The sequence below is a fragment of the Perognathus longimembris genome, chromosome 18 (genome assembly GCF_023159225.1).
Source record: "Perognathus longimembris pacificus isolate PPM17 chromosome 18, ASM2315922v1, whole genome shotgun sequence".
Taxonomy (NCBI): Eukaryota; Metazoa; Chordata; class Mammalia; order Rodentia; family Heteromyidae; genus Perognathus; species Perognathus longimembris.
In genome coordinates, this window is record NC_063178.1 from 28,507,952 (window position 1) to 28,520,000 (window position 12,049).

At 36.3% G+C, this 12,049-nt stretch overlaps 1 protein-coding gene across 1 annotated transcript in view; it reads right to left on the reverse strand.

Moving 5' to 3' along the window:
- Window positions 1-11,632, reverse strand: part of Malrd1 (MAM and LDL receptor class A domain containing 1) — a 475,502-nt gene extending 463,870 nt beyond the window's left edge. Inside the window, exon 1 of the mRNA XM_048367779.1 lies at window positions 11,434-11,632. Coding sequence (XP_048223736.1) covers window positions 11,434-11,632 — 199 coding nt within the window. The remainder of the gene's footprint in view (window positions 1-11,433) is intronic.
- Window positions 11,633-12,049: the final 417 nt, after the last annotated feature.

Here is a 12,049-nt window from a genome sequence, read left to right on the forward strand (position 1 = left end):
ACCTTGATGGAAGGGGCTTGATGCCCCTCCCCCAGCCCTGGGGAATGTGGCCCTGCTTCCCTCTGTGGATCGGAATCCAGAGAAACTGGCTCGGCAAACAGCCCCCCAACCCTGTAGCCAGCCCTGCACCTACCAACCCCGCCCTGGCTCGGCACGCTTGAGTGACAATAGCTCACGGGGACCAGGTGATACCTCTCAGCCTATCGGCATCCTGGCCAAAGCCCTCCCCTCGGAATCATCTCCCGTTGTCCTTGTCTCAATAAAGTTAGTTCGCTCTAAGAAGCTAACCTCAAGGCATGTTTACGTCAGACTTTTGTCTATTGGTAAAGAGACGGGCATACATTCTCGGCCAGGCCTCGTGCGAGACAGGTCGGTGCTGACTCCCCTGCTTCACCCTAGCTTATCTGCGGGTCGGATGACTAGGGGAGAGGGCGCGAAAGGGAGTGTGGAAAGAAAGAAGTAAGTACCCGAGCCGGGAGAGGCTAACGAGCCCAACACTTAAAGATGATATTTTTTTAATTTTAAAAAAGTATTTTGTTTAAAATACTCCCTACCAGGTTACATGCCCAAATCAAATTTATCCTGCATTATTTATAAGCATCTTCCGTAGGAGTTCTGATAAAGAAAGCTGAAGCATAGGACAACATAATCTTCCAAGAATATGTTGGTCTCTTCTTGGGAGAAAGATTCACTGAGCAGCTACTCTCCAGAATGGTCTCCAGAGCTTCTATCTTCAGATGGTTGTTTTCATGTTCCCTGAGACAAGAAGCACTCCAGCTTTGTACATCAGATTCGGAGATGAAAAGGCAATCATGTTACATATGGTCCTTCTCATCTATGATATTTCCACACTGCACAATGAACACACACATTCCATAACTCTGAAACAATTGTAGATACCAAACTATATTGAAGAAAATTATTTATATTGCACAACTGGGTAAATAAGCATCCAATCATTCAACAATTGCCAAGAGGGAAAAGAACCTAGTAGTGCTATTTGAAATGAAAAGTATTTTATGAAACCTGTTTTCAAAATAACAAGAGACCCAATAGACACATATAGTTATGCTCCACCTGAAAACCATGCACCAAGTTCAAGTTCTCTTTCACGTTCATGTTTTAAAATAAGACTGAAATTACTTCTTATAAGAAAATAATGTTGGAAGAAGAAATGTCAGCATAGAAACAATAAAAACTTTTATTAGTATATTTACCTAAATGTTTAGTGATAAACCTTAGACATTTATACTAATTATTATTAACAAAAGTAAGCACTTTTAATTCTATTTCTAATCCTTGCTGTCTCAAAGTTATTTAGATTCTACATCAGTAGAAAAATATCCACAAAGAGTTGGTTTATTAATTTTCTTCAGATATGAGATATATTCTTTATTAACACATTCAAATCTTTTTAAATTATTTGAATCCCATATTCTCCCCGACATACACCTACAGCTATTATCTTCTATCTTCTCTTACTTTGCCTCCCACCGTCATTTTTGGGAATATTTCAAAGCCCTTCTATCATAAAAATGTGTAGTTCTATGGGCTCAGGTGTTACTGTATCCTTGTCTTTGTAAATCTTATAATCCACTTTGTCTTCCTATATTCTATTCCATTTCCAGGGTTACTACTTCTTTCATTTCATTTCCACAGAATCATTGCAGTTAGTGTAATTCACATATAATAAATCTGAACTTCTGTGGGTGAACAAGGTATAGATAAATAAAATTTAAAATATGTTTATTTTGTTGAGAGGAAATGTAGTTTGTAAGATATCCCAACACTTGAAGCAGATCATTTTATTTAGAAAATCTATTATGTTTTATAGTATCCTCTGCAGTTGTTCAACACATGGGGAAAAAAACTGATTTTTTGGCACTGTTCCAAATCCTCCTCTTACTCTTATTTTTCACTGTGCGTATAAGATGTCTAGTTTACATGCTGTGTCATCATGAAAAAGCTGAATATCTAAGTTCACTGAACCTCAGGTCTTACAACTCCCTTCACATAGATACAGTGAGCATGATGACTTAGAAGAGCTTAAGGACTTTGCTCCTCTGTGATACAGCAGTGCTATGATTGTGACTATCTGCTCCTTAAGTACAAAGCATCCAAGACAGTAATGTAAATGGTACTGGTAATTCTATCCAGTGCAATAGATACGAGAGATACCATGCTTAAGTTGTTGTATGAAATTACAGATCATAGGAGACAAGCAAAAACAGTAAAATTTGAAGTGTTTACCATAAATATTTTATTTATTATTATAGGACTTACAAATTTAGAACCTACTAATTTTAGATCATTAAAAAATTGAACCCAGAAATAAGGACTTGTTGAACATTCTGTTTAGCATGGGAGAAATGGGATTTCTCTAGACTTGCCAAGAAATTTATATGTAAATTCAAACTTGCAGAATTAAGTAATGGCTTCTCCATAATCTTACTGGCCCTTGATGCCACAGCCCCACAGACAGCATTCCATGCTATGACACAGCCATTCTAGTGAAACATATACTTATGCCAGGCTTTCTAGAATAACTTGCATCTGAATAGAGAGCATGGGTACATGCTAACATAGATCTTTACTTTCTAATCAAATAACCTCCCAGGCCAATCTTCCATTGTTCCTTTGGGCCTTTCTCCCTCTTGCCATTCTTTTCCTCTTCTTCCAACATATCTGACCACACAAGTTTATACACTGACACAATCCCTCCAGGGTTCTGACTCCAGAGTGATAGCCCCAAATTCTTCCTGTATATCCTAGGAGCCTGCCTTGATACTCTCAGAATCTTCAGGGAAGATCTCTGTGTTGACACATCTTGAATTTTTTTTCTTTCTTTCTTCCTTTCCTTCTGTCTTTTTTTGTGTGGCAGAAATGGGGCTTGACAGAATCCCAGGCTCTTACTTGGCTTTTTCATTCACAGCTAGAATCCACTTGAGCCACATCTCCACTTCTAGCTTGTAGCTGGTTAATTAAAGATAAGAGTCTTATTTTTCTTTCTGGGCTGGCTTCAAATAGCTAGAATTTCAGACATAGGCTACTGGTGCCTGGCTTAAATCAGAAGAACTATTTTTTGTCATCTCCTACTGTAAGCCTTGCTGTAGTCATTGCATCCAGAAAGCTAGAAAAATTATAACTAAACTAGTAGGAAAAACATGTTCAATCTCCATTAAAATTCAGCTCTTTAGGTGATACAGAGCATAGACCGTAGCCATAAGACTTCTGACAAAGGAGCACTGTGAAAGAGAAAGAGCCCTCAACTCCTAGAATACCAAACAGCAGGAAAAAAAAAAAGACATCTGTAAAGAAGACAGGGGTATGGAGGCAACCTTGATAGAGGCAATTTGAGTTCGAAAGGGGACCTGATCCCCTGGAAGTACATCAAAATGAGCTGTGTTAATCTGACCAGAAAGCAACCTGTAGGCCAGAGAACAACATGATCTACTGGTGCCCGGGAATGCCAGGAAAGGTGAAGTCAGGCACTGAGCTGTTGTGTAAGAAGAAGCCACTTGAGTGGCTGATTTTACTGTGAAATGGTCCACCCGTGACTACCAGTCATGGAGCAGGAGACTCACCAACAGAAGAGGCTGTGCATGCTGGTGGGCACTCATACATGCGTGCCACACATACACACATTCACGAGGGATAGGGCCATGAAACTTGGCCCTAAAGTCATGTAAAAAACCCAGACTTCTTGATATGCAAATAATATCAAAGGCCATGACCAGACCTAGATCATGCAGAGGATGAGACAAGGACAGTATTTACTCATGCTACACAAATGTTTTTCTTGTGGACATTGAGTGCTTTTATAAATGCAATGTGGACATAATATTTTAATAGTGAATTCTTAACTTTCATGCTCTGATTAAAAAAATAACTTTTATAACAAAAAATAAAAAGTTTTAATTAAAACACTTTCCCATTGGAAAACTGAAAGGAGATAGGAATCTTAGGCTTACTGCCTAATACTGGTATCTCTTAATATAGTAGCTAATGGAAAAATGCATATTAGATAATTGTAAAATAATTCATTCTCATTATAAAAATGAGAAATTAGACTAAAATAGTTACTTTATAAGTCAATTGTAAGCATAAAACACAGATGGTTTCACCTGTTTTCTATGCAATTCCATGCTATACATTTAAGTATAATTATTGATCATGAGTTTTCATAACAATATATAAGCATTTCCAATTTTAACAGCATCAAAATAATGACAGATGGCTGCATATATGTCCATAGTAAAATGTATCATAATTTATTTAAGCATCAACCTAATGTCATAAAATCCAATTATTTCTAATTAAATATTCAATAATGTGAAGATACTTTTTTATGAATTCCTTTTATATAAAAATAAATTCCTAAGCTGGGTTCTGGTGGCTCACACTTGTAATAATAGCTATTCAAGAGGCTGAGATCTGAGGATCAGAGATTGAAGTCAGCCAAATCTGAAAAGTCCAGGAAACTCTTATCACCAACTAAACACCAAAAAACAGGAAGTGGAGCTGTGACCCAAGTGGTAGAGCACTTGACTTGCGCAAAATCTCAGAGCCCACACCCAGACCCTGAGTTCAAGGCTAGGACAGGAACAAAAAATAAAAATAAACTCATAAGTTGGTAAATGCCTAAAAGACTAGTCAGACTGTATGAATTTAAAAATCTTTATTCATAAAACAGGTGTTAATGTGTTTATAATGTTCTTCCTTGCACTATACAGCAATATCTTTTTTTATGCCCTACTCAGGAATAGACACTCTTTTTTACATAAAATAGCCATGTTTTATAATTTATCTTCATTTCATTTTTAAGTATTTGCATCTTTCTTGCTTTCATTTCAGATGTTTGATTAATAGAAGACTTGTTCACTTCATATGTGGCCTCTTCTTTTTCTCTGCAAGTGTTTCCCACTAAGGGACTTATTGCCATATAGAATGAATCAAAATTTGGTGCATTGACTTGGATATTTGTTAGTAGATTGTGATGCTGTCAATACACTAAAACTTTTAATTTAAACATTTTAACTTAGTGCTTTTTAATCTTCTGTTCACTTTAATATGAAAAGTGTTTCCCCATTCCATAGTTGATTCACCATCAACACTCAACTCACATACTTCAAGCATTCATTACATGTCAAAACAAAAGAGAAATTTCCCCTGGTTTTTCAAATTGAGTGTCAAATCAATAAAGATGATAGCTTCAGATTTAACTGTTGGAAAATTTGTTCTGTCACACACATAAGAACTTATTTCATGTACAGAGTATAGAAGTTATTCCATGTACAGAGTAACTAACAATTCTCAAATCACCTAGAATTTTTTACGATTCCCAGCTCTGCCACTGAAAAATTCTGTGTTCTTTGGTGTTTTATTTTTTTCTAATCTGAGCTGCATTTTCTCAAACTGTAAAATGGAAACAATAGTAGCTCCTACTGTATTGGTGTTGATGAAGTATACTTTCAAGGTTATTGAGATTACTTTGCAGGGTTGGGAATGTGGCTTAGTGGTATAGTACTTGTCTAGGATGTGTGAAGCCCTGGGTTCTATTCCTCAGTAAACAGAAAAAGCTGGAAATGTCGCTGTGGCTCAAGGAGTAGAGTGCTAAACTTGAGCAAAAGAAGCTCACAGACAGTGACCAGGCCCTGAGTTCAAACCCCAGAACTGGCAAAAAGAAAAAATTTTGCAGTGTTCAGTATCCAGCATTGCTATACACGTAACAAATTAAGTTATGAGCTGTCTGTTTTTTCATCTGACTTGAGATGCCATACCTGTATTAAACATATTACAAGATGTCTACTATGTCTAATATTTATAAACTTCTCTAGCATTAGTGTAGTTCACATGATACACTATAATAAACCTATTAATTGAATTTCTTTCTCATTAATCACTTTCCCCTTCCTTCTTCTATTAATACTAATGCTTTTCAAGATGACTTTGCAAGATACTTTATCAAGTTGTTAACTTTATCTTGGTTGGGTTTAGTACTAGGATATATTTAACATATAAATTCATTCTGTGTAAATGTTTATATATCTGTATCTATATCTACATAATGATAAACTACTGAAACATCCTATTAAGAAGCATAGCATAAGTATGAATCTCTTTTTGTATTTATTTTTTCTGGTTTTCTTCAAATAATCCCTAAGTATTAATTATTCATTTCTTTCATATATAATTTCTGTCATGCTAACTGCTAAATGTACATCTACCCTAAACTCACGATGAATCCCTACTCACTAATCTAGTAGTATTTGGAGAGGAAGCCTCTGGGAAATAACTAGGTTATCAGGGAGGTGCCCATGTGTGGGAATCAATGTCCTTAAGAGAAGAGGGGAGAGATAAATAATCTCAGTGCCATGTGAGAACTTGGCAGGAAGGCAGCTATCTACAAACCAGAAAGGAGCTCTCAGATAGCAAATCTACTGGCATCCCAAAGTTGGCATTCACAGAACTATGGGAAATAAAGGTCTGCTTTTTAAGTCCACGGCCCCAGAATTGTTTACAAAGTCCTGTCCTGACCAAGGTGAGCTAAGTGGTCAGTAAGATTTAAAAATATTTCTGTCAATCATTTCATAAAACATTTTACATTCAATGCAATAGTAAAATCCAGCATACAAACTTATACATTTTACTCGATTACTCCATTAGCTTCAAATACTTTCAATGAATTACTTTGAAAAGTAGTTGGCTTTTTATGGAATATATTAAAGAATTGTTGTTTGTACTTAACATCGTCTAGTTAAATATTATCACCTTTAAGATTTTAAAAGTTTACCTCTAAGGTAATTACACATTCAACAGGAAATTTATATTTACCTAAAATATATGTATTTTTAAGAACTTGTCCCTCAATTTGAAAATGTGAAACATATTAAGTATAGCTCAAAACTTTGTTTCCCATCAAACAATAAAGATAAAATGCTATTCCACATGAAATACTAAATTAATAGGAATACTCTTGGGCAAAATATGTGTTAGGGGAGACAAATGGAGTGTGCTTTTCTCCTTTGAACCACAGTCAATTTAGCTATAAAAATGAGTGTATTGAAACTGAAATTTTTAACAATAAATTTGGTATGCAAAAGTTGACATTTAAGTATGCTTTCTGGAATTTTAAGTAACTGACAGCATTTCAGAAATAGGAACCCATTACAGGTGATGTATCATCACACTGTTGAAAGCATGCTTCATGATTTTCTGAGTGATTTGTACCTGATCAGTTGCAATAACAATACTACAGCACTTTCTAACAAAAACTAAAACAAAGTCTATGTACATCAAATGATTAAGCTTTTTTTGTTTGTCTGGTTTAACTATCTGCGCCTTATTCAAACCCACACATACCACAGACAGAAGATTCCCTCGGGCCCAAGGTTTCTACAGTGGGAAAACACAGTGGGAGGCAGACCCCCACCAAACACACACAATTCTGGGATCCTTCCCGGAAAGACCATACCTGTCCTAGACCATGGGAAGCATCAGAGAAATCACAGAAGAAAAACAAAAACAAAAACAAAGAAACAAACAAACCACTTAACTGGCAATGGGACTCACTACGAATTTTACAAATCAAGGCAGGGGAGTCTTCATTCCAGGCAACAGAAGTATTATATTAGAGAGTCTAACCAACACTCGTGTCTACAGAAACATATTTAGTCAGTCAGTTCATCTTGCTCTCCTCCCCACCTAAGTCTGCTCCCACTGGCCCAAGAAGCCAGTGGTGTCAGCAACTATTCCAAGAGGTGAGAATCTGGCCTTGCTCTATCCCAAAAACCAACCAGGAAGTTCACCAAGCCTTGGTTCTCTCTGCTTAAGAGAACAAAGAACTGAGGTTACCTAGTCCTGGAGGCCAGTCCAACTCTATTCATGTTTGTGTAGCACACAACATCTGACCTTACCTAGTCTAAGTATGTAGTGACCCTAGAGACTTCGTCCAGCCTCACGGCCCAACACAAGGTTCTTCCCAACTATATTCCAAACAACAGTAGTAAGAAGACAACCTGAAACCTCTCTGCCACCATACCTGCCTGACACACAGTGGTCTTACTGAACTCCAGGGCACAGCCAGCAGTCCCATTCAAATTCAGGGTACAGGGGGCAGTCCAAATCAGCTAGGAAGCCCAGAACAGAAACCAGATTTTGCTTGTCACAACTTGAGTCCTTGGCTAGAATAAACATCTGCGCAGGTCAGAGGTGACTTTCCTTAAGGATGTCATTAAATTCTATCAACACTAAATCCAAACAGTTGTTGTACCTATAAATTATTCACTTGTTTACTATATACTATCATACATAGTGTTTATCTTATAGTGTGCATATATACAGTGCTTATAATTCTTTGTAAGTAGAATTTATTCTGTTTTGAGGTTTTAGCTTTCCTACCTCCAATTTCTTTGCAATAGTATACCAAGTTAAAAATAATGAATTCATGTATACTTTAAAAGAAGCCTGTCTGGTAAGATAACAATGGACAAATATATTAAGAAATTATGGGGCTGGGGATATGGCCTAGTGGCAAGAGTGCTTGCCTCGTATACATGAGGCCCTGGGTTCAATTCCCCAGCACCACATATACAGAAAATGGCCAGAAGTGGTGCTGTGGCTCAAGTGGCAGAGTGCTAGCCTTGAGTAAAAAAGAAGCCAGGGACAGTGCTCAGGCCCTGAGTCCAAGCCCCAGGACTGGCTAAAAAAAAAAAAAAAAAAAAAAAAAAGAAGAAGAAGAAGAAATTATAGCTATGGAATTTTATTCATCCATCAGGAAGAGTGATATTACATCATTTGCAAGAAAATGCATGTATCTGGAAAAAAATATGTTAAGTGATTTAGGTCAGGCCCATAGAGAAAAATGATGCATATTTTCTCTCATATGTGGGAGTTAGATCTAATTTATAAATATGTATGTATATATAAACACATGAAAATATACACCAGTCCACAAGCACATGTTCACAGACATTAACTGAAATATGGTATATGCAGGGGAGAAATAACTCCTTTGAACAACTAACTTACAGTCTAACAAATGAATACTAGGAAGCAGATACTTGAGGTATATGTGGGAGAAAGTCAAGTGCAAGGGAGTAGACAAATGTAGAGGGAAATATGGGTTAAATCAGTCATAATACTCAATGCAATCCTATGAAATTAGGGAAATTGAGAGCATGGATAGATTGAGAATAATGGAGTAAATGATGAAAGAAGTAATATTGATCAAGATGCATTGTACTCATAACATGATATATTAGATTTAAGCCTTCTGTACAACTACTTAAATAAAAACATAATTTTAAAAAAACTGGTAACAATTTGCCTAGCAAGTGCAAAATTAATCCTAATAATACTCTCACATATGCACAACACACACACATGCAAAATTATTAATTGCATCAGTTACATAGAAAATTCAGCTCCATGCTAATTTTATTAAAAATCTTGCCTACTAATCTACTTCTTTAAAGGGAGTCTAGATTGATTTATTTTTCAAAGCGTGGCGGCTTTTCCATCATCGTAAAGTCAGACTTTTAAGAAAATCTAATCAGTAAGTTTAACATCCCAGTTCTTGTGGGTGAAATCACTTGTCCATCATTACTCCTGCACAGCATTTTCCCCAAGTGCAGTGTACAAAAGCATCTCACTCTTTAAAGTGAATCTCAGCTTTATCTACAGCTTCTTGCCTACATTTTAAATAAAATGCCAAAGTGGAAACTTCTCAGGAAATGAAAATGAAAAGTGAAAAAGCCAAAAGGTGACCTCTCAGTATAACATTTAAAATGAAATGTGTTTATTCGACAGATCTGTGCCTTCACTTTCCTCTGAGGGAGAGAATTATTAGAATTTTTCATGCAGCAGAGACCTTTCCCACTCAGTGGCTTTCTCCTTCTTCATATTAACCTTTTCTCTGAAGCAAGACCATGCATGTTATCACAGCAAGAGTGCTAAAGGAAGCTTCATAGAGATTAATAATGGAGAGGACTTCGCACTTCTTGTCACACTAACTGGGTGGTGTCTCATTGCTGCTCCTGGGAGAACAGTGAGGGCTTTCCCAGACAGACCAGATCAGGGTGCAGCACACCCACATTTAGCCTTTGGGAAAATTGGACAGCTACAAATGAAGCTCTGCCCTCGGCTGTGATCTGTATTTAGTAGCTTCTAAGGACAAATAGCATGGTAGAATCCTTAACTATAGAAGATAAATCATTTCTCTGTTTCATTCTACAGAGAAGAAATTTTTCAGCAACCTTTGTTCTTGCTTTCATACAAGAATGTCTGAATACAGAAAAAAGAACAGAAATGATAAAAGCATCAAATATGAAGAAACTTACTTTGGAAGAAGAAAATAGAGAACTCAATAAACATTGTTATTGCATATAAATAAAATGTAGAAAATATAGGTTTGAGTAGCGTGAACTACAATAACAGAGTTTCCCAATAATTAATTGAATCAATGATCATGTGAATAAGCAATGCATTCATAGTAATATCTTCAAAATGTCAATTACAGGGTTAGGGCTGTAGCTTAGTAGTACAACGCTTTGTGTATCACATACAAGGCCCTAGTTTCAATCCCCAGTAACACACACACACACACACACACACAGACACACACAGACTTACACACACATACATAAAAGCTTATTGTGTGTAAGAATGACATCAGTCATCACTGCTGAATAGTAATATATTCACATTGCAACCAAAACTACAAAAATATCCATGTTATCTATCTATGACTTCACAAAATATGTTTTCTGTTCCTTAGTGCTCTTTCAGTAAGGAATGATATGCTTTTCCACCTGTGAGAGTCATTTTTTTCTCAGTTTATGTCTTTACTAATAAAGCAGAAATTCAAGATCATGAAATTAGTAAGTCATTCATCCAGGCCTTAAATATAAGTTCTACAATCTCATGTTTCTTTCTGTTGTGCTGAAATCATAAACACAAGAGAGCATTGCATTTCACACACCAGCAGTACCAACTCATTTTAACTACCTCATAATTGAAAAACACTATACATATCCAGGAAAAAATTCATTTCAAGTATTTCCACATTAAATTCAAACCTTAGCTCATAATTTCAATCCTACCATTTTCAGATATGTTAATGGGTTTCTTTTTCATTTCCTTCACTAAAAAGAGGGCATTAAAGTTTCATTTATACTTATCCCTCCCTTATAATCAGTAAACTTCCTTAAATTGCAATCCATTTAGGTAAGATCCTTGTGTTTTGATATTAAAGTAATTTAATGAATAGATCTATCTTTATTAAACAATACATGCATGAAAAATTCACAGCGAATGCATGCACAATAATGTCCATACAAGTGCCAGAAATCTAGGTGACTATCTGGGGCAGTTCAGAAGTCCCTGGTGTGAAGGTGTACAGATAACTGAAACTGGAGAATGTAGGACACTTACATTGCTGTTCATCACTGTTGTCCCCACACTGATCCATGAAGTCACACACATTGTCAGGGGGCAAGGAAACTCCATTGCCACATTGAAAAGCTTCGGTTCCTCGCAGACCAAGTGGAAAAATGAAAACATAAGCAACCCAAAGGAAGCAAAATGGTTCCTTCATTGGAAATGCCAACATTCTGGCCAGGCAGAAGAACATTATTTAATAGTACATATTATAGTAAGTGAGTTCATGATTGCAAACGTGTCTCTTCTCTCTTCTGTTTCCTAGATTTGCTTCTTGCAAATGGGCATTCCTAGTAACATCTTGAGATTCAACAAATGACTCCTCCTACAGCTAATTCACTCTGTCAGAGGAGTGCCTTTAGAAAATATTTAACCTGAGTAATTGCACCATTTCTGTAGCTGTGCATGGATGTTTATTGCCTGGTTTATACTGTTTTAACAATTTAAACCTTCATAACTGTGCTATCTCCTTAAAGAAAAATTTGGAAAACAAAGGGCAGGCACATAAGTAGATGGATCCACAATAAGATTACAAAGAAATGGTTCTCCTTACCTTAGCTAACTTAATACCATTCATGCAATTTAGAACCTTAATGTTAGGCCAAATTAG